The 23900-nt window shown below is 32.7% G+C and overlaps 1 protein-coding gene and 1 long non-coding RNA gene across 4 annotated transcripts; one reads left to right on the top strand and one right to left on the bottom strand.

Moving 5' to 3' along the window:
- Positions 1-6569: 6569 nt before the first annotated feature.
- Positions 6570-12085, top strand: LOC132719552 (uncharacterized). Its single transcript, XR_009624242.1, has 2 exons — positions 6570-7988; positions 8021-12085. It is a non-coding gene; the product is annotated as an uncharacterized LOC132719552 (long non-coding RNA).
- Positions 12086-13292: 1207 nt separating this feature from the next.
- On the bottom strand, positions 13293-23357 carry LOC132719550 (protein mono-ADP-ribosyltransferase PARP12-like). Of its 3 annotated transcripts, none has more exons than XM_060703330.1 (8): positions 23087-23357; positions 21040-22340; positions 19561-20685; positions 18885-19087; positions 18235-18498; positions 17353-17549; positions 16262-16486; positions 13293-15847 (listed from the first exon to the last, which is right to left on the bottom strand). In XM_060703330.1, the coding sequence occupies exons 2-8, from the start codon at positions 21167-21169 to the stop codon at positions 15421-15423; spliced, it is 2571 nt and encodes an 856-aa protein (XP_060559313.1). In that variant the 5' UTR covers positions 21170-22340; positions 23087-23357; the 3' UTR covers positions 13293-15420. The 3 variants fall into 3 exon arrangements, with proteins under 3 accessions (XP_060559313.1, XP_060559314.1, XP_060559312.1); XM_060703331.1 differs by having other exon boundaries at positions 21040-21177; XM_060703329.1 differs by having other exon boundaries at positions 21040-21158; positions 23087-23356.
- Between the last annotated feature and the right edge of the window lie 543 nt (positions 23358-23900).

The following is a 23900-nucleotide window of genomic DNA, read 5'->3' as shown; positions in this document are numbered from 1 at the left end:
AACCAACTCGGCCATAGGAATTAACGACCTTAACCATCGGCCATAGGCACATTTTAAACCCCTTAACCTGGGGCCTGGGCACCAATAAACGCCCTTAAATGGCCCATGGGAAACCCCTTCAACGCCCTTAAAACCCCTCACCCATGGGCACACCTTCAATGACCTTAACCCTGGGCCCATAGGACCCTTAAAGCCCTTTTAACCATGGGCCCATGGGCCCCCCCTTAAACAAACCTTAAAACCACTCGGAAATGGGCCCAACCCCTTCTTTTTGTATTGAAGGGGCCTCTTTGATCCCGAAATGTGTATGGGGAAAGTTGGTATTACTTTCGGGAAATAAAAAAGGGGCCCAGTTTTAAAGTATGATTAAAGGAATTTTAAACAATAAAGGGGGCAAATTTTGGTTTAAATTTTTAAAATAAAACATATAAATATTTTTTGGGTTTAAACCAAAAATAACCCTTCTATAAAAAAATATCTTATTTACAAAATAGCCTTTTTTAAAAACAATTTAAGATAATTTAATAACAGAGGGGTTTGTATTTCGAATTTGGGGTTTTATAATCTGTTATTTTTTGATTTGTAATGTTTAAAAGTCAGATTCCTTTTATTTTTGGGCCCTTGAAAATAAAAAATGTGTAATACGGATATTTTTTATTTTTTTTCAATTTAATTTCAGTCGGGAAAAAAGGTCAATGCTTCCCAAATCTGAAAGTTTGGGGGAAAAGGGAAGGCCCAATTACTACAAGGAAACTTGTTTATGGAACTGATGTCTGAGGGCATTCCCGGGGGTATCAGTTTTAAAACTTGGGTAATCGGGGATCTGGAAAAAATGCCACTATGTTGGGGGAGGGGTGGCGTATTTTGCGAAAAGATCCCCAAATATAGTCATGCACAACGGTAGGGCCCAAGAGAGTTTTTATTTTTTTTGGGTGACATTTATTGGTTGGAGTTTAAAAATTAAAGGGGATAGAATTTAAGGCGCCTTAATAAACCAGGGAACGATCATAAACTCTATGTTTCCCTTTTTTTTAAAACAAATTGAAACCCATCTATTATTATTTTTTGTAAAGACAGTTTTTCCCCAGAATCCCTTATTCATTTATAAACAGTATGAAGTTTCATAAACCCAATTCCCAAAACCCAGGGAAAACCCGGGTGTTTTTCGGGAAATGGAGCTTTTTGGTGGTTTGGGAAACGGTGGGGCACCAACCACCCAGTTTTTTCCTACTAGAAAAAGCCTCCCCCAAGTGCCAGTACGGGTTTATCCCCCTCATAAGTAGTCCCAAAACTTCTGGTCACCCAAAAGAGGGGGAACCCGAAGGCCCAAGGGGGGTTTGTCTACCCGATTATCAACTAGGATAAAGGGGCGGGTTTATCATTCATATAAATTTTTTGCTGATTTGAGAATTTTTAAATATTTTTAAATTAAAATGATATTGTTTTAAACAAAAATTTATTTTGGGTTAAAAATGATTTTTAAAATAAAAAATTTTTGGGAAAAAAATGAAATGATTTAAAAATGGGTAGTGGATTTAAAAAAAATAAGCATTTTTTAAAGGGAAATCCTTTTTAAAAAAATTTATTTCACATTGGTTTCCTAAAAATGTGGGGGGGGTTTATAAGGGAAATTCCTTTTTTCGGGGCCCTTTTGTGGTCGGCGGTCGGCCCCGGGCCCGTCTCCATTTTCGGGGCCCCGGGCCCCCCTTTTAACCCCCTTTTCCCAATTGAAGGATTTTCTTCAAACTTGGCTCAAATGTTAAACCTCAACAAGGGGATGTGCGAACCTTTTTTCCCCCATGTGTAGTCAAGGTCAAGGCCCAAATTAAAGGGGTCAAATATAAAACACCATAAAAATATTCCAAAATGTTGTGTCCGCCCCTGTAATTTCCTAAATTAAAAGTTTTTCTTAAAATTGGTAAAATTTACCTAAACCCGGGGGGATGTGCAGCCCCATGTTCCCCTTGTTTTCGGGTCAAGGTCAAGGTCACAATTGTAGGCCCCAAATTAAACAATTAAAATTACAAAGTATTCATGTCCGCTCTGTAAGCCCTACACTATTTGGGAAAGTTTTTTCTTCAAAATTTGGGGCTCAAATGTTACCTCAAAAAGGGGATGTGCAAAACCCATTTTGCCCTTTAAACCAGTTTCCAAGGTAAGGTTCACAATTGAAGGTAAAATATAAAACACAATAAAATATTACCAGTATTTGTGCCCGTCTTTCCCTACACTACTTGGAAAAGATTTTCTTAACTTGGCTAAATGTTACCTCAAAAGGGGAGGGGCAGCCCCCAGGTCCCCCTTGTGTCAGTAAAGGGTAAGGTCACAATTGTGGGTCAATTAAAACAATTAATCCCGTTTTGTCTGTGGGGTTTGAAAGCCCTACACTATTAAAAGATTTTTTTTCAAATTGGCTAAATTTTCACCTCAACCCAAGGGGATTGGGAAATGTTCCCCATGGTCCTAAAGGTCAAGGTAAATTGTAGGAAATTCAAAAAATTTAAAATTTAAAAGTATGTTTGCCCCGTTGTAAGTCCTACACTACTTGAAGTTTTTTTAAAACTTGGGCTAAATTTGTTAAATCAAAAAAGGGGATGTCAAAACCCCATGTTCCCATAAATTCAGTTTAAAGGGTTTCAAGGTAAAATTGGGGGGTAAATTCAAACGATAAAATATTAACAGTATGTTGTGCCCGGTTCTTTTTAAAAGGGCCCCTCCCCATTAATGGAAAATTTTTTTCCCAAAATTTGGCTAAAATTTTAAACCCTCAAAAAGGGGATGTGCAAAACCCCATGTTGCCCATGTGTAGTAAGGTCAAGGTCCAAATTGAAGGTCAAAAAATAAAAAATTAATTTTAAACACATTTTGGTCATGCCCGTCTGAAAGTCTACTAGTTGAAAGTTTTTTCTTCAATTTTGGCCCTAAAATGTTTTTTAACAAGGGGATGTGCAAAACCCATTTTGGGCCCATTGTCAGCTAAAGGGTAAGGTCAAAATTAAAGGGGTAAAATATAAACAAATTAATATTACAAGTATGTATGTCCGTTGAAAGTCCTACATGTTGAAAGTTTTTCTAATCTTGGCCCAAATGTTTTTCCTAAAAAAGGGGATGTCCCGAACTTATGTACTTTTTTTTGCTGTTTTAAAGGGTCAAGGTACACTTAAAGGGTTTCAAAATTTTGGCTTAGAAAATATCTTAAATTTTTAAACATTTATTTGAATTTTTTTAAAATTTTTAAAAAAGGGTTTGCTTGAAACTTAAATTTTTTGGGAAGGGAAAAATTTCCCTTTATGCTTTTTGGTTTTAAAGGGTTTCAAAATTCTTTTATTGCATTTTTTTAAACAAATTTTATCCCCCTTTTTAAGTTTTTTAAATTTTACATCAATCAAATATTAGAAAAAATGTTGTGGGCCCTCTTTAAACCCAAATCTAATGGAAAAATTTTCTTAGATTTTCTAAAATTTTACCCCCAAAAATTTTTATGGGGCCAAAATCCTGTCACCTTTGTGCCGTTTAAAGGTCAAGGGTCAATTTTGAAAGTAAAAAATTGTTAGAAAATTTTTTAAAATTTTAACATGTATTTGAATAATTTAAAAATAACCCCGGCATTTGTTTTAAAACAAAAAAGATATATGGGGTGGGGGCAAAAAAGATTTGCGGGTTTAAGTTTATTCCCTCTGTTTTTGAATTTGGAAACAAAGTTTCCCCCTTTTTAAAGGTTTTTAAAATTTACGTAAAACCCAATCCCTAGAAAATTATTTTTTTTAATTTATCAATTCAAAATTAAATGGAAGGTTTTTTCCTTAAAATTTAAACCCCCAATTTTAACCAAATGGGGGTGGGATGTTCCCCCAAAACCAATTTCCCCTTTGTGTCAGTTTAAGGGTTTAAAGGGTCACACTTGAAGGTAAAAAATTGTTTTAAAATAAAATTTTAAATTTCTTTGGGGAAAAATAAAAGGGTTTTTTGTAACTGTTTAAAACATGATTTGGATAATATATATTTTACTTTACCTGTACAGTTAGTTTTTTTTTCACCAGAAAAATTTTTTTTATGTATTTGTCCCACTTTAAGTTTTTTCCCCTTTAACCCCCTTTTCCCAAGGGGTTTCTGTCAAGGACATTGGTGGGGGGTTTTAATCGATTAAAGCGTAGTTCTAGTTATTATGCCCCCGAAAGATCTGCGAGGGCGGGGGCATTTAGCGTTCCCCTGTGTGTTTTGTGTGGTGGTGTTTGTTTGTTTTGTTTGTGTGTTGGTGTGTTGTTTTAAAAATTAAAATAGTGAATTAAAAAATTTTCCCTTGTAAAAAACCCACTGGGTAAATTTAAACCCCAAATTTGGCGGGAGGGACCCTTGGGGTAAAGGGGGTTCCAAAGGTTTTTCAAAAAATTTAATTCCATGCGAAATGGTTGCCCATGGCCCCCCCAAAAAGGGAAATTTATAAGAAAAAAATTTAAAAAATTTTTTTGTAAACCCCAAAAGGCCTAGACCCTTAAATTTTTTGGATACCCCTGGGAAAATCGGCCCCCGGGGGGTCTTAAATTTTCACTATAGGGTAAAAATGGGTAAAATTTTAAAATTTCCCTTCTTGTAAAACCAAAAAGGGCCCTAGAGTTTAGATATTTTGCATAAGGCTTGTCTGGTAGACTCTAAATATTGTTAAAATTATCCCCTGGGGTCAAATGGGCCCCGGCCCCGGGGGTCATTGTTTCCTCATTTTTACTAGTAAAAACTTATAGTAAAAACTTTAAAATTTCTTTCTAGCAATTGACAAATGCTAGAGGTTAGATACTTTGCATGAAACATTGTGAAGTGAACCTCTAGCAAGATGTTCAAATATAGCCCTGGGGTCAAAATTGCCCCGCCCCGGGGTCATTGATCTTCAATATATACATATAGTAAAAAATAAAAAAAATCTTATTGTCTGAAGGTACAAGGCTTAGAGCTTTAATATTTGTTAAATGATATATCTATAGGTACTCTACCAAAGTTGTTCAATTTTGCCTCTAGTTTCATATTTTATTGGACATCATGTTTGTTTAATGACATTTGACACCATGTTTGTTTATTTATGTCATAGAATATTTATGGACATCATGTTTGTTTATTCACATTTGACACCATGTGTGTTTATTGATGTCATATATATTTTATGGACATCATGTTTGGTTTTATTTTATTGACATTTGACACCATGTTTGTTTATTTATGTCATAGATATTTATGGACATCATGTTTGTTTATTGACATTTGACACCATGCTTGTTTATTGACATTGATATTTATGAACATCATATTTGTTTATTGACATTTGACACCATGCTTGTTTATTGATGTCATATATATTTATGGACATCATGTTTGTTTATTCACATTTGACACCATGTTTGTTTATTGATGTCATATATATTTATGGACATCATGTTTGTTTATTGACATTTGACACCATGCTTGTTTATTGACATTGATATTTATGAACATCATATTTGTTTAATGACATTTGACACCATGCTTGTTTATTGATGTCATATATATTTATGGACATCATATTTGTTTATTGACATTTGACACCATGCTTGTTTATTGATGTCATATATATTTATGGACATCATGTTTGTTTATTCACATTTGACACCATGTTTGTTTATTGATGTCATATATATTTATGGACATCATGTTTGTTTATTCACATTTGACACCATGTTTGTTTATTGATGTCATATATATTTATGGACATCATGTTTGTTTATTGACATTTGACACCATGTTTGTTTATTGATGTCATATATATTTATGGACATCATGTTTGTTTAATGACATTTGACACCATGCTTGTTTATTGACATTGATATTTATGGACATCATGTTTGTTTATTGACATTTGACACCATGTTTGTTTATTGATGTCATATATATTTATGGACATCATGTTTGTTTATTCACATTTGACACCATGTTTGTTTATTGATGTCATATATATTTATGGACATCATGTTTGTTTAATGACATTTGACACCATGCTTGTTTATTGACATTGATATTTATGAACATCATATTTGTTTATTGACATTTGACACCATGCTTATTAATTGACATTGATTTTTATGGACATCATGTTTGATTATTGACATCATTTTATTTTATTGACATCATATATATTTATGGACATCATGTTTATTTATTGACATCATGTTTGTTTATTGACGTCATATATATTTATGGACATTTGACATCATTATTGACACCATTTAAATTTTTTTACATCATGTTTCTTTTTTGACATCATTGATGTTTATGGACATCATCATGTTTACTTATTGATATCATTGATATTAATTGGCATAATGTTTGCTTATTGACATCATTTATTATCATCATCATGTTGGATTATTGAAATTGTATTGATTTATTCTCATCATATTGATTTATTTTTCATCAAATTGATTTATTTTCTTCATATTGATTTATTTTCAAAATATATTTATATAAAGATGTCAAGCTGTCACAACTAGTGGGTTTATATGATATCATTATAAGTTAATTCATAGAAATGATTGTGATAGTTTACATAATATCTGTATAATTGAAACTTCCATTCTTGAACAAATATTGTAGTTTTGTTACAATTTTAGGTGGACATTCATCAGTACAGTATGTGTCTAGCTCTGGTTCACACTCGACACCTAGAAGACAAGATCCTGTCAGTCCACAGAAGAAGAATAATGATTCTTCTTGCAGTGTCCAGTAATTACGTTCACTATACCATTATATGTTCAAGTTGGTAGTTACGTTTGGAAAATATTTGATCTATAACTTTCATGAAAGGTGCTAGGATTAAAAAAAGAAATACTTTTGTATATCTTTCTACAGAACATTTATAAGTATTGATGCAACATATTTAAACATCTTGGTGCAAAATGCTTGTAAAAATCTTGGTTTATAATATTTGTTAATCTTGATGCAAACAAGGTTTACTAGTATATCATTTTGTATGTAAATCTTGTTTCAAAATATTTGGATATCCCGGTGCAAAAAATTTGGATTTCATCGTGCAAAACATTGGCATATGTTGGTGCAAAACACTTATTACAGATGTATATTATGATGTTTATAATTGTATATGTATATCTTTGTTATAACCAGTTTTATTACCAATGTGCATTGTATCATATACTGTATAACAGTTATACATGTATATTTTGGTTTGAGTTTAAACATGTACATGTTTGTTATGAACATGAATATTGTTGTGTTAAAATGATTGTAGATGCATTTGTCGGATACACATAAGAATACATTGATGAAAAATATTTGTACATGCATCTTCTGTACAAAATATTTGATTATTTTGATGCATTTTATAATTCTGTTTTACATTAAACAGTATAGGTCAGGACAGTGCAATGTTTAGGAACAATGGTTGCCCTAGTCTTAGCCTGTGATGTTCTAAATGATGTTAAACATCATTCTGTTTATTACTTATATTATATGAGGAGCATCAACTTAGCCTCCCTGAGCCAACCAGTTAAGGTTGCTAATTTTGAACCTCTTGTTATCACCGTTGGCTCGAATCCCGATAAGACCCTGTTATTACAGTGGGCTGTAATCTTGCTTAGGACTTGGGATTTTTTTAAATGAGATGTTATCCAGCTAGCTTACATAATGTTGGTGGTTCTACTCTGGCTCTTGCTTGTGCCTAAAATAATGCAAGGAGAGAGAGCCTGAGGTCTACATCCACCATATAAAGCTGGAGTGGCCATTAAAGTGCTTGTCAGAAAAAAAGAAAAATCGAAAAAAAGTTGTGTGTGTGTGAGTATATATGTATATATATATATTGGAATGAAATGAATATATATTTACGTATGTATATAAGAAACTGTACTAAATGCATTTGTTGTGTTGAAATTTTGGCAGGAGAAAAAAAATCATATTTAATATAGTATTTTTTCATTAAACCAGGGTATTAATGCACAATAGAGCAGACAGAGGTTTTAAGTTTGCCAAAGACAAAGATAAAGAGGTTTAAAGTTTGCTTACACATTGATATTGTATTTATTTTTATAGCATTCACGCCTAAAAAGGCTTAAATTTCGTTTTCTCAAAACCTTTTGAAATTTTTTGTTCTGTTAGTTTCCTTATGTACTTACTGCTCATAAAGCTGAAGAGCATCTTTTGTTTATTTTTGTCCTTAAATAAAGTTAAAGTGATTTATTACATTGTATGCAAGACAAAATACATGTACCACCTAATTAAGTATTGCTACTTTTATGACAAGTTAGGTCTCATTTGCTATTATTTAATTCTGCTTTCTTCACATGACCAATCATCTCTTAATCCATTATTGAATCTTTATAAAACACAGGTTTGCCTTTTCTTCAGAAAAAAAAGTTTATAATCATTTCTGAGGTTAAATGTGCAACTGTTGATTTTGTGCAAGTCATCTATTTGATATAGTAATTTTACAAAAAAATGAAGTTTTTTTTTTTTAAGTTTGTTGTTGCTATGTTTTTTTTTTCTTTTCTTTTTTTGGCTTTGTACTAGTATATTAGTTGTCAAAAAATTAATTCCTGATACAACATGTTTACTTGGTGTGGGGTCCTAGAAGACCAAAAAAAAAAAAAAAAATTTACTATAAAATGATAGTAAGAAAGCTTGTTTAGTTTTCTTGAATGTTAGTTTAAAAATACGGATGTAGTTGTATATATATGTAATATGTTTATATATATTTTGCTAAGTTAAATTCTTTCCAAAAGTGGAATGAAATATGTTTGATGCAATGAATGACGGATGATTTTCTTTTTGTTTCTAGTATAACTATGCCTTGATAAGCGAATATTTATGATTTCTTTACTTACCCGGTGATTGATCTACTGTATGGATCTTGTAATTTTATAATATATTTAAAACTAATTATTCTAATGTTTGACATTAAAGAATTTTCTCAAACTAATGTTTGACATTAAAGAATTTTCTCAAACTTAGTAAAATGTAGGTGTAAAAAAATGCAATTTTTAGTGCAGATTGACATATTTAATTTGTTTTCTATTGTTTGCTATATTAATCAAAAGTTTTTGAATTTCCAAGGAAATAACTAAGATTGCATCAAATCTGCTATAATAACCTGCCAAGATTTGTGCTCAAAGGGCAGGGAAAGGGCAAGAACTCTTGTCTTCAGGAAACTGAGATTTGGGTGGTAATTGGGATATTGCTACATTACCGTTGATGATATGGTGCTGTAGTAGTTCAAATAAAGGACAGTTAATCTTCAGTCAAGTGGTCATAGGAAAGGTGTGACTGCCTTTGGTATATTTTTCATCCATGTTTTATGAAGTGGAATGTAGAATCTTACCAAGGAAAGTGAAAAAATAGTCCCTGCATTGATAGTGAAAGTTGTTAAGATTGTTAGCCCAGTTACTGACAGTGAAAGTTGTTAGGATTAGTTAAATATTTCACCTACTTCTGTTCATGTCAGAATGATATGGGTAATTTAGTTTTGGCAGTCTAGAAGGTGATATAGTTTAGCAGGTGTCATACTCCACAGCAAAAGCATCAGTAAATTTACTGCACTTGTCATTTTGTATTGACGTTCTGCTAGATGTAAATGTTATGGTGACTGATGGAATGAAAATGTAAAGATTTTGCCACCAGCTATCTAAAGCTGAGTTAGTCTGCACATCCATGTTGTCTCACATTGCAGTAGAATTTCTTCTTGGTGGCCCCAAAGTTGGTAACAGTATGTTCTTAAATATGAATTTGACAAGGTTTGAGTTAATAATTGTTAACTTATATACTTTTGAAGCATTAAATGAGCAGTCACCCAGCTTATAAAGCTTGAATATATAAAGTATATTTGTTCTGAGTGTATATGCTAAGTTTAATGTTGTGAAGTGGATTTTTAAAATTTATTTTCAGGCATTTAGTGCATTAGAAAAAAAATCATCATTTGATAAATTACATTATAAGGTTGTTGGGTAAGTTAATTTTCACCATGAAGGATAAATCAGTATGTGATATATGATATATCTAACTGATAAACCATGATCCTCAGTGATGATATTACATATTGATAACTTTAATTACAATTATTTTAATCGTTAATATTTGTGATTACTTCAATTTAATTCTATCAATCCATGAATGCCTTCATTTGTCCATTAATCCACATTCATTTGAATTTTGGATGTGTACTTTTAATGGGTATTTGTTGACTTTTTACAGTAAATTTTTGTAGATTAAAGAACTTCATGATAATGATCTACATAATAATTTGCTGTTGTTTCATGGTTGAAATCATTCAATATAAAGAAAAGGCAAAGTATAAACTTGAATGTATGATGATTAAATGGTGAGGTTATGTGTTGGAATACACTGTTTTTATAGTCAGTGTGACAGTACATGGTTTGATGTTGGCTAGTGTTGTCTTTGACTTCATGATTGTAGCTTACAGAAATCTCTGAAGAGACTTGAACAACATGGGTATTTGTTGCAATATGTGTGCAACCATTACAAGAAGTTAACTTTGCCTTTTAATGATTGATTCTTGAATCAAATGAAATTTTCACATTAATCTAAATTGTTTCTTGAATCAATTGTATTTATTCATTGGGATTGGGAATAATCCATATTGATTTTTGTACTGATGTAAGGATTTTGAAATGTTTGTATATATTTTGAAATTGGTGTAAAAACCAGACAAAAAAAATGGGAATGTTTTTTATGGGTTTATAATTTTTTGTGTTTTTGTACGCTAGTTAAAAGCCGTAACATTGTCTTGTTTAAATTAGCTTTGGTCGGTGCAAGTAATTTTTCATGGCTTTAAATGTTTGGCTATTGTTTTTGTTTCAAACTTAAAAAAACAAACAAAACATTTCCCTGTTCTTTTTTCTTGTTTTAGTTGTACAACATGCATGACTTGTCAAATGATTTGAATAAGTTGATGTCATTTTCATATAGCCAGTGATATATATATATATTTAGCCAATATCTACTTTTTATCAAGATTGAATTGTGATAACTAAATGAATTGTAAACTTACCTTGTATGGAACAGTTGATTTCTTACATATATAGACATGGTAGTGCTGTAATCTGAAACAATTTATTACATGATAAAGGTCGAAGTATCAAATCACTGATACATTCAGTGATAAAGGTTATCAATGTTCTACATGTCATAGCCGAAAGTTAAAGGTTTGGAGGGACGTCCCTGGCTGAGTGGTTAAGGTCCTTGACTTTCACTGTGGGTTTGAATACAGACAGGGACTTCGGATTCTTTCATGAGAGGAAACTATACAGCTAGCTCTAGAAAGTCTGTGGTTCTCCAATATTTCAGGGACAAACAGGCACATAAGGTCTTCCTCCACCAATAAAGCTGGAAAGTCGCCATATGGCCTGTTATATGTAAGCGCGAAGTAAGCCTCTCCTCGCCCACTAAAAAAGCTTGCTGTTTCATTAGCATGCAGCACTATCATCTTGTTGACTTTATTGAAGAAAAAACCTTGTAAAATTCCTTATCCCTTAATAAAAACTAGAAAGCTAAACTAATCAGTATGTAACGTTTTCTGAGGGACTTACCATGCCATGAACAGTTTGTTAAAGAAAATGGTACTGCTTTTTGAGTCATACAATAAACATAGATAGACTCGTGGGTAAAGCAAATTGTCAGAAATTTCAAGGCCTTAAGTTAAGCTTTTATTATCTGCAAGAATTTCTAGGAAACGTCTACAAAGTTGAAAATTTTGATCTGGGTGATCAATACAAGTCTTATAGAAAGGGTCGATGGATGTCTCATACTTTTTGCCAGATCCGTCTTACTTTACCAAAATTTAAGTATTTTGGAAGATCTTGTGCCCTCCACGACTGACATTGTGTCGGTCACTGAAGCTAAAAATATAGTTTCCATCTTTTGACAGAGACACTTGTCGAAGCAAGATACTTTGTTTAATGACTGAACAATTTATCGACCCTCTTTGTGTTAAGTAATGACATAATTATGTACCTTCCATGATATATTTTTTTCTAGATTTCTGTTTACTTCGTTTTGTCGCCGTCTGTTTTATTAATAAAGTTTCTTTTGTTGCTGTTAATTTGTGTTTTTCTCTTTAAACTTTCCAGACAATAAATAGACCATCATAATTCTCTGTATTTTAGCGGATAAGCATTTTTTACATTAGTTAGTTTCGATAAGACTCTCTATAAGAACCTGCTTTTCTAATGGGAGAGACCTCCAAATTGTGTTAAGCGCGAATCTGCCAGTATGTTAGAAGGAATGTTTACTAATTGCCTCTATACTTTATATTAGTAGTTTTAAAAGGTAACACAGTCAAATTTTATAAAAAAATATGACCTTTTCGAAAACCTAGCTAAACACCTTTTTCCGGTACGTTACCGTTTTAGCTCTGGGGAATTACATCAAATGAAGTACATAACACAGTTACGTGATATTTCTATTTTTCTATCATTATTTAACAGTTTAAGGTGAAAAAAATGATGTTTTTGAAAGTTATCAATATTCCTTTAATATCTATTGCAAATTATTCAAAAAAATAAATTGTTTATAATGAAAATCAATAAAATTCAAACAGACGTAGTGGAATCTTCCATAATAAATAAGGTTATTTTCTGCGTAAACTTGTGTATTTACTTTATTTTTTGTACGGAATTATTCATACAATGATATCTAATTATTTTCTTATAAAGAAATAATTACTTTATTTCAATTTAATTTAAAAAAAAACGCCGAAAACGTCGAGTTCGCTATTACACTCCATTGGGTGAATTCGTACAGAAAGTACCGGAAAACGGCGTTTAGCTAGGTTTTCGAATTCGTGAATTAGAAAAAAAAACTAGTTTGACTAGTGTCAGAATGACCTGGAAGAAAAAGAGTTTACAGAATAATGTATAAAAGCTACACCAACAAGTTTCTACTTTAGTTCATTCGTAATAAGTTCATGTAAGTTAGTTTTTAGCTCACCTGAGCTAGATCAGGGTGAGCTTTTAGGATAATTGTCCGTCCACATTTGTTCGTTAACGCTCTAGTGGTCACATTTTTGCCTCCGTAAGTCAGGCATGGATGTTAAGGCGAGAATTCTCCTGCATAAGATTCTGGACCCATTATACATACCTACATATGGGCGGGCATGTACGTCGAAAATCTCGCTACATTACTTCTTGCTTATCAACAATATGAAGGTCAATTTTGCCTTTTACACTTCCCCGTAAATTGATGGGCTTTTTTAAAATCATAGATACAAGGAGAGCAATTGAAGGGGGCAAATATAAAAAGACAATAAATAAACATACTCAAAATAAGATTTAATATCGATATTTAGTGACCGTTTTGGGTAAAAGCGTATAAATGCAATTTTTGCACAATAAAATGATAATACTGTAGTGATATCTATAAAACAAAAACAGCAAATGATCTAAAATTTAAAGATTCTGTATGTTGTAATTAAGGTTGTAACCACACTTAAGTGAAATTTCATATATGTATATAATTATGCTTCTAAAACAATTTTTAAACTTCGAAGGATATGTAAAATATGTACCACATTATATGTAATCATTAAAATATATGCATTCATTTCTTATTGAAAAATTTGACATAGACTTTATAGAAAATAAATTTCTAATCACCTCCCTTTATTAACATAAAAATATGAATTCGGTAATATCTTTTAATTACAAATAAATGCTTTTTGGAACTTAATTACAATATTGATAAATGATCAGGAGTTACAGGATCTTTAACAAACAAGTTATTGGTACATCAAAGAGTATTTTCAGTCCCATTATGTCGCATGACAAAACAACCCTCATTGGGGTCCCTTTAAGTAAGTAGCACATACTATTCATCAATAATAAAAGTAAAAAAAAACAATATCTAAATTCAAAAACATTTAAAGTCATATTATAATTTATATCAGAATAAAAAGCATCAAGAACACAATGTCAGAAGTAAAAAAAACTAACATTCTATAGGACAATCGTCATAAATAGAAAGCTAAGACATTTAAATCCTGTCAATATACGGAAACTAATGCATTCAATTCTCTAATAACTTTGCAATAACTTATTTTTACACATTCAGGGATAAGTTTTATGATACTTAAGCTTGCTGCTGTCGTTTTATATACAGTACTTTCCCATGTAAGACAATCAATATAATAACTGAGACCAATTACACGGCTGTACTTGTGACCACAGAAAAAGATGTGGACACAACTACGATAAATTATATACTTATACGCGTGAAAACTGAAAACATCAAATGTTATGATGTATTTCGAAAATTTAAAACTTCTAAATTTTATTGGCATTATAAAACATAAAACTTCATCATTAAGTATACTCAGTTCCTATGATATCACGGTATTTACATTTTCTGTTAGTAAAAGCAACGCATGTTTTATGCTACTTTTTTAAAACTGCCACACTTGATTGCATAGCATCTGTCAATACTTCTTATTTATAAATGATGGGTATATTCGTGGAAAAGAAAACTATTTTATAAAATATCCATATTCGACTACTATTTCCATACATAGTCAATACAAATATGTTAATATCACATATGGCTGTTCCTATAGTTTTCAATTTTACAGGAAGTTAAAATATCACAACTTAATTTGAAGATTTCAAACTCGATTTTCGGCTTCAACCGTGATACAAAATGGCAAACAATTGAAATAGTTTAAAGAATTACATTCTAATTGGATCTTTGGAAATAAATTTTTGACAAACAGTCTTGGAAAAGGATCACTTATTAAATAGTCCTGTATGATTTTCATTTTTGATTTTTTTTCTGATAAACATTAAGTACCATGATATCATAGAACCCCGGGCTACAGAATGATTACATTTTCAAAAAGAACAACAAAACAAGTGGAGTGTATCCATGCAATTATACATTCAAACATGATGTAACACTCTGCAAGAAACATTTTAAAGCAACATCTTTTTGTCGCTGAAGAAATGAACTTTTAAAAAACTTATATAGCCACTATCAATCTCCCACGCAGTGATCTTCCCTTACACGATTACTGGCCGTAGCTTAACCGGTGCTCAGTTCGACGCGGTATATTCCAACTCATCGTTCATTAATTAATATTCAAGGAAGCGTCCACGATAATGTTGCAAATCTTTTGGCGCAACCCTTTTGTATATTGTGTAATTATGTTGATGTAAAAATATTGATGTATATTTATATATGCAATAAAATAGTATTACACTTAACTTCAAAAGATTAGATCCTTCGAGCATACAGTCTTACAAAACCAGTATGAAAGGTTCATTGAACATTCAATCCTGCTTGTTACGTTTACCTAAATTCATTCTAACATAAATGCCTTCGAAATCAGCTAGAAGCTGGAATATAATGTTGATTGAGAAACTGTTGTTTTTTCTTGACTGATGGTTTCTATATGTCATGATACTGTATCAGGTATTGAGGGTAGTAAAGATTTTTGTCAAACAAAACAAATATACTCGGATCTTCAATGTCATTAACACAAGAATCATACAGCTCGTAAATTCTTCCTGGTATCTCAGGCGGTCTTCTGTAAGATTTATCTCCCTTAGCAGATTGTCCAAGTAAAACATTGACAACAAACATGTACCTCACTGGACCTTGAGTGTAACAATGGCTGTATTTGGCGTCCCTTGCAAAGTATGCCCCATCACCGTAACTTGTGCCAAACTTTCCTGACACGCGAATATCGAAATTGTTTACGCAAATTCCACGCACAGCGTCTATATTGTCAGTCCCATGAAATAAGAACTTCTTGTTAATACTGTTGTGTTTATATCTTAATCTTCTTGCCTTATCCTTCATGGTGCTCTCTTCACTGAAAAGAAATAGAATTCTTGTTACCGGAAATAAGCAGAAACTTTGTTTTATTCTATCCTTTAACAATTCAGATCAATTAGATATACTGAAAATTTTATTTGGATTAATGTGAATTTTTTTTAATGTAACAATATTCATTTTATGGCATTTTCGTATATTTATAACAGATGCACATCCTAATTTCTAGTGCACAGCAATAAAAATATGAACGCAACAAGTCCCGTTGATTTATTGCAAAGATAATTTACTATGAACATGTAATTATTCAAAACTTTATTCAAATATTTTATCTATTCTAAACAAAAAGAGTTAATGGGAAATATAATGAACTACAAAAGAACTAGAAATTTTCTTGACAACCAGTTTTTAACGAATGATTTGATGTAATATGACTTGTTAAAATCTATCTTACCTGCAGAATAATTCCCACAGTTTATGATTTTGTACTCGGCAAATACTGTCTATTCGTTCTTTACTTCTGTCAATCGTTTCGAAGAAAAGTCTTTCAATTTCCTCCACCTCGTTTGAACTGTTACCGGTTATATGAACTAGTTCAAAAGGCTGAACTAAATCCCATGGCATCCATGATTCTGGTAATGGTGTCTTTATCAAAGTGACGGCTGACAGTGACAGCGGACTATTTAAAATAATGTACAAAAAAAAAAATCACAAAAAAATGCTAAAAACAGATAGATAAAGTACTCATTTTTGACCATTTGTGTTGATCGTTTGTTCATAGCGGTAGCCGTATTTTCTCCAAGCTGAGCCGTTTACTTTTTATTTTAAAGCAACAAATTATAAAAAATAACATGTAAAGCAAAGTTTGCTGTTTTACAATAGTTAGTATAACATTGTTATTGAGTGAGGGAAGAGCAAAAATAGCATTTTCCCGATAGAAAGATCAGTTTTCTTCATTCCCTTTCATTACCTATTTTTAAGACTGATAGTATAAAACACAAAAACTTTACGTCTCTTAAGCTAATATATATGAGCCGTGCCATGACAAAACCAATATAAGGGGTTTGCGACCAGCATGGATCCAGACCAGCCTGCGCATCCGCGCAGTCTGATCAGGATCCATGCTGTTCGCTTACAAACCCTATAACAAGAAGAGAAACTGATGGCAAACAGCATGGATCCTGATCAGACTGCGCAGAGGCGCAGACTGGTCTGGATCCATGCTGACCGCAAACGCACTATGTTGGTTTTGTCGTGACGCGGCTCATATATATGTATAAAATGATAGAGAGCAAACAATAGTATTATGATCACCGTATGAAACAAACTTTAGAAATTAGTCAAAAAATCAATTAATTTTTTTTTATTTAAACATGTCTATTTATGCCTTGATGATAATTTGCTAGAAAACAAAATTATACATTGGTGATGTTTGACATTCTGGATAAAAACAAAGCAATGCCATTTTTGTTAAATCTTCGAAAGCTTATAAAAATTGGTGTTGATCATTTGCGAACCTACAGGACTAAAGATGATGGTACTTACAAAATCTTCCTTCTTACTTCTTCGAGAGACAAAAGAACGGGTCGCCGCATGATGAGTCTTACTTTTCGTGTGTCATTGTTCAATTGAACCATTTCGTTGAATAAAATTGTGTGATTAAAAGCAAAATTTTCTCTTGAAAAACTGTACAACCTTTGCCTTGCCAAATACTTTGCCTCTAATGTGTACTGAAAAACGTCCTGAAAACAATATGAAAGCAAGACATTTGATGCAAAGTCCCCATGCTCTTAGGTTATTTGGTTGGGTCAAATATGTCGCGCCATATGGCGACTTTTCAGCTTCACTTGTGGTCGAAATCACAAGGTGTCGCCTCCGTGCAACGACCTTCACCACTCGCCCACACAGCCCCTATGCTGACAGGCATTCAACAATTAATATCCACATTTTTGGGAAGTAGATGTTCCAATATTTTGAACACCAATCGTTGAAAAATGGAAATAAGTACTTGAGAACAGAATCTTCTCAAACAGTTAATTGTGCTGAAATCGGTGCACCGTTTGCTTTGAAGTATTTAGAAGTTTGTTTTTTTCATTGCCGACATTGAGTTCCTTTTTTACTGTTTAACTTACAAACTTGCTAAATTAATTTGTTATATGGGGTAGTAAACATATGAGCCGCGTCACGACAAAACCAACATAATGGATTTGCGACCAGCATGGATCCAGACCAGCCTGCGCATCCGCGCAGTCTGATCAGGATCCAGGCTGTTCGCTTACCAACTCTATTACAAGTAGAGAAAATGATAGCGAACAGCATGGATCCTGATCAGACTGCGCGGATGCACAGGCTGGTCTGGATCCATGCTGGTCGCAAACGCATTATGTTGGTTTTGTCGTGACGCGGCTCATATGAGGATAAACTTACAGGTTGAAATAGATTCCATTGTCTGTAATCATCCCTCCAATACCATCTCCATTGTGTGTAGAACTTGTTAGTATTCACTTCTTCATTTCCACGAGATGATGACTCTGCGTCACGCGATGATGACTCGGCGTTTATGTAAGACATGGTTGACAGACGTCGGGCTTTTGTCTCTACCAGACTTTCGCCGGAACCATTTATGATCACGTCCGCTTTGATAACTGGTATAAAATATACCTGAACAGAGAGGTCCGATCCATTATAAGGCTAAAATACAGACAGAAAAAATGAAAATTGTATACAAAATATCTACCGCCTAATATTGTAGGTTTATCATGCACAAATTTGTTCTCCATTCTGAAATACCTATGATTACAAAGCATTTTGAATATATTTGTTTGATAACTTAATTTTGTTGAATCAAATTATTACAAGAAAATTGTAAATATTTGTCTTTATGTTAAGTATCATTGATTAAGAAATGGCTAGCTTTTCAGGAGTATAAAATGGTGACTATAATTATGTAAAACAAACATCTGATACTTTTTTGTATGGTTCATCACTTTTAGCTGTAAGTGATCGTATATAAACAACAGATATATAAAACAATTCATCATGAAAAAATAGTACGACATATTAAATAAAAAATATACCATTTTAATGTTGTTAGATTTCACTGCATGATCAGCATATGCTTCCTCAATTTGTTCACACTCGTTCAGAGAAATCCAAGCACCAAATACATGTATTTGCCAAATATACGGCAGTTTGTTTTTACTATGGATACATCTGCAGCGGCGGTCACGGCATTCCCCGAAAATATAATCGACGCATATAAACGCTTCCTCGGCTTCATCTATGTACAAAAAAATATCGGAAATACTAACGTTAATGATAGATTCTATGTAAAAATTTAGATCAACGGAAAGATATCTTTTGCTTACTAATGGCTAACAGCCATAAATTCCTTCCTGGCTCGTGTCCATGTACAAGTTATCATGAAATGTTAAAAATCAAAACTCGATTCAAACTGCATTATCCTTATGTTATTCAATGATATTTTTTTTCTCAAAAATCCCGTTGTGTTTTCCCAGCATGCTAACCTGACTTGTACATGCAAGTCTGTACTCTTTCATTTTCCACTAAATGATGATGACATAGAAAGAAAGATTATTAAAAAATATCTTTTTAGTGAAAATTTTGTTTAACAGTGTTCAGCATAGTTAATGACATTATTTGGACTCGTACTTATAGTAAGTGTTGAAGGTTTGTCTGTGGAACATTTTTCTCATTTTAAAGACAACGATATAATAACATTATTGTATTTACCGGTCTCCTCATGTATCAAACTGTCGATACTTTGTCGTTGTGAGGCAGCTTCACCAGAAGTCATCCGCTCATTTCGCATGTAAGCTGGATTGTGTAACATGAAGACACGCCATCTAAATACGCGATAAATCATGCCGGTCATGTCAAACGCTTCAAGAATGGCTCTATTATGTTCTGTTTTCCTGTCATGAATATTAGAACAAGTTGGTCCGTCTTGGCATTTACCAAGAATGTATCCTGGGCATATGTGTAGGTCGGGGCAATAAGAGTCCGTACAGGTGCCCTTAAATGACCACGCAGAGCAAACATGTGGAAAACTTAGTCTTAGAATGATACATATCTCATCACTGGTTAATGTATCACTGAAGCCTAAATCATTTGAAATTTTACTATTATGCTCATCGAAGCAATCGTGTGAGAAGTTGCACCGTCTGCCAAAAATGCATTTTCCAGCACAGACATTTTTACATATGTGATATCTGTTGCAATTTGTCTTCTTGCATGATTCCTTTTTAGAGTAATCAATACACCATGTAACACGTTTATCGTATACAAAAATATATGTTAGTTCATCATCCCTTTCAATAAGTGTGAACCGGCTCTTGTTTCTTCGGAACCAATCGCTTATATCAACTTCAGGTGGAAACAATCTAGACTTATTTCGTATGTCTTCCGTGGTACCTTTTCCTTCCATGTTCTTTACCATATAAGAGAAAACAACCTCGGCTGTTGGTGTTTTATTTTCTCCAATATCACTGATATCTCTATTTTGAAAAGCATTGCCTTGATCACGTACGTTTTGTCTGTGCCCTCGGTTACAGTTTGCGTCTCTTTCAGCCGAACGAAATATGTCTCGGTTCAATGCATGGTTACTAGAAGGTCTTTGAGCAGATGAATGTCTACCCCTTCTTGTTGGTTGAGTATCGCCTTTATTGTACCTTTGGGCACGCGGGATTCTGTTGACACACCGAGGATCGATGTTCATAAGCGGAGGAGGGTTGGTAGGTGACATCAGTTTATCATCGAACGCACGAATAGGTTTAACAGGCTCTCTTTGTCCTTGTGGTGAAGTTGTTTGTTGTTTATATCTCTTAGATATGTCAACCTTGTCGTCAATAATACATACTGAAATATGATTTCAATGAAGATTTTGTTAATACTATAAACGTTTATTTTTCTACAAACTTAACATTATTATACGATATTATTTATTTTAAATGTGTTATCTGCACAAGTACGAGATCTCAAGCGAAGCATTTTACACTTTTGAAAATCGTACTGAATATAAGTAAAAAAGTTGGTAATTTTTAAAAAAAATTCAGTATTACATTTAAGTCTTTTTTCTCCTTGTTTTAAGAAGAAAAAATTTACCGGTTACAATGAATAAAAAAAACGTAGGAAACATCGGACAACTAGTAAACCTGTGAAGCGTAAAATATTTAAGAAAAAAAAAGAAAAGAAAAATAAACCGATATTTACAGTTGCCCCGTGGAGGTCTCGGCATACGACAACCCCGGCCTTCATCCGTTTCCTTGCATTTCAACTCTTCTGACCTTTTTGTAGAATTCATTTCATGCGAACCAAGCAGAAAATCTTTTCTTGACGTCATAAATGAAACTATAGTAGAGCTATCAAAACTATTAATTTTCGTAATCAGGTGCTTAAAGGCCCAACTGGACTATAAAAGCCAGCAGATGGCGCTAGGGCAGGTTTCTTATTAATTTTATGCATGCTTCACTTCAGGGACCCTTTTTCAAAGATTTAAGATTAATTACCAAATGCATTTAAACAACACTTGGCATGTATGTAGGCATTGATATTCTTGATATAGATTGACCAAAATTATTCAAAATATAACTTTGTTAAGTGTGTTTCTGGAAAAAAATACTGGCTGTCAAATTTGAAATTTGAATTTCCCTGGGAGGAGCCAACTGATCATTACAGGTCATGAACCTTCAGTAGTAAACAGAAGCACGTGGCAGTGTTTATTTCAGTGAGAGAGATTTGTAGCAGACGATATATATTTCAGGGAGGGAGATTTTCAGCAGACGACACATTGGAATGCTGAATACATGATAAGAAAAAACAATAACTTTTACTGATCTTGCTTTATCAAAAAGTATTTATATCCAACAAATTTACAATAATCCATAAATCTATGATTTTTTTTTAATTTCAAAGTACTGATTCAACTTGTATTTAAATGGTTTAAACTTCATTAAAACAGTAAAAGTAACTTCCAGGTATATTTCATTTACACTATATTTTGTTGTAAATATCTTGCAGTCAAAAATTACATTTCACAAATGTTAATCAAACTAAATGTTGCATATGCATAAAATTTTTATACATTAACAGTTTAAAAATATTTTAAATTCCTGTCAAGAACACTTTTAGCAGGTTGTTCCTATAAGAAATGCCCCATGTATTAGGCACATCTTTTGGATTTTGACTTGATGAAGGACACATACAGCATTCCAGTGAAAAAAAAGAAAAACAACTGACTTCAAAAATAATATCTGGACAAGATGACTTGATAATGTCTTTAATTAATCTTTGAGTTATATAAAACATCCATTAAACCTCTCCTGTGTAAAATCAGCTGTTTCTGTTTACATTCTCTCTGCAAGGTTAACACTGCATGCTATTTATAGTTCAGGGTTTATAACAGACAGTTCTACATCACTGATTAGTCACACCCACAAATACTCGCTGCCGCGGCGTTGTTTCAACAAACACAACAGCAACATGGCATAATTATGATGCTTGACCGATTTATTCTGTAGATAATTTATACACAGTAATTATACAATTAAAACAATAAACAAACGTGCCATGATGACTCCAAATCGCCAACATGAGTTACATTGCGGGAAAGTTTGCAGACAATCAGTAAATATGTTTGATCTAAGCTGCATAATTTTAAAACATTTGTAGATTCTTGCTAGGAAAAACTGTATGCCAAATATCAAACTTCTGGGTATTTTAATTTCATACAAGAATAATTGTGCTTAGGATATAAGTCTATGTAAACTAAGTGATCAGGCTTGACTTTCTTTGACCTCCAAGACATGATTTATGTCATATTTGAGCCGAGCCATGACAAAACCAATATAAAGGGTTTGCAACCAGCATGGATCCAGACCAACTAGAGAAACTGATATCGAACAACATGGATTCTGATCAGACTGCGCGGATGCGCAGGCTGGTCTGGATCCATGCTGGTCGCAAACCCATTATGTTAGTTTTTTTCACGGCGCGGCTCATTTGTAGAGAACACTAAACAATGCCACATGCTCTTGGAAATATAATTTCATATTAGAAGACTTCAACTGTTTTCTTTAAAGTCCTCAAAAACAAAGTAACCACTCAGGTGGACCAGAGAGACGTCACTTCATATAACTTTAACAGAGGAAGACAAGCCAACTTGTCAAGGCAAATTAAATGACCATACCAGTATCTAAAGGAAATGTGAAAGTATAACCAGAATAATTTACAAGTTATAAAAATGATATTATATTCTTACCTGATGCGTTTAATTATAAAAATCCAAATCAAGAAGTACTTTTGATTATTTAAAACATGAACTTTTGTAGGCCAACACATACGCAATTATAGAAAATATATAAAACATTTCTCTGATTAAATGTCTCAGTGAATACATTCGTTGTGCCCAAACCCGTTTCAAAATTTTCAGAAAACGGTCTATAGGCTTTTCAACAATCAAGTAAATCAGTATATTTTATGTAGAAGCATTTTATCGGATAGTTTTCCGAAAATAGCGTTGTGTTTTAACGTTTATAAATAGCCATTGATCGGGAATTTAAATATCGCATTCATCTTATAGATAACATGTGAACAGAGTGAATAAGGAGGTTTAATACGAGTATTTGCAGACGAAAAAGAATCGGAGGATTTAAATGAGACATAAATTTCTAAAAAACAAAAATACATGTATGTAGCTACATGTATATACTGAGAAGAATAAGAAAATGATTATATTACGGGTGATAAACCTGTACATAGTCATGTATTTTCCTTGTGAACACGTGTTTTAATTATAAAAATAATAATCTTAAACTTGTAAGGGTAAAAGTTAGATATTAGACATTAATTGTGAAAAATCGTTCCGCCTATGTCACCTGCCGGCGGGACAATCCCGCCGAAACTACTTGGAGGCGAGCGGTGATGTTTTACGAATGGCGAACTAATTTTATGACAGGTTCTGTGCGGTACTTAACATCTTTGTACATGCAGTTAGACCAAAAATATCTCTCCATAGCAACCATCGAATTTCTTTTGCAAATCAGTTATCATCCACTGATTTTATTTAGCAACAA

The sequence above is a fragment of the Ruditapes philippinarum genome, unplaced genomic scaffold, assembly GCF_026571515.1.
Source record: "Ruditapes philippinarum isolate M1 unplaced genomic scaffold, ASM2657151v2 ctg13462_1_1_1_1, whole genome shotgun sequence".
Taxonomy (NCBI): Eukaryota; Metazoa; Mollusca; class Bivalvia; order Venerida; family Veneridae; genus Ruditapes; species Ruditapes philippinarum.
Note: the sequence above shows the minus strand (reverse complement) of the source record. Positions and strands in the feature narration are given on the sequence as shown.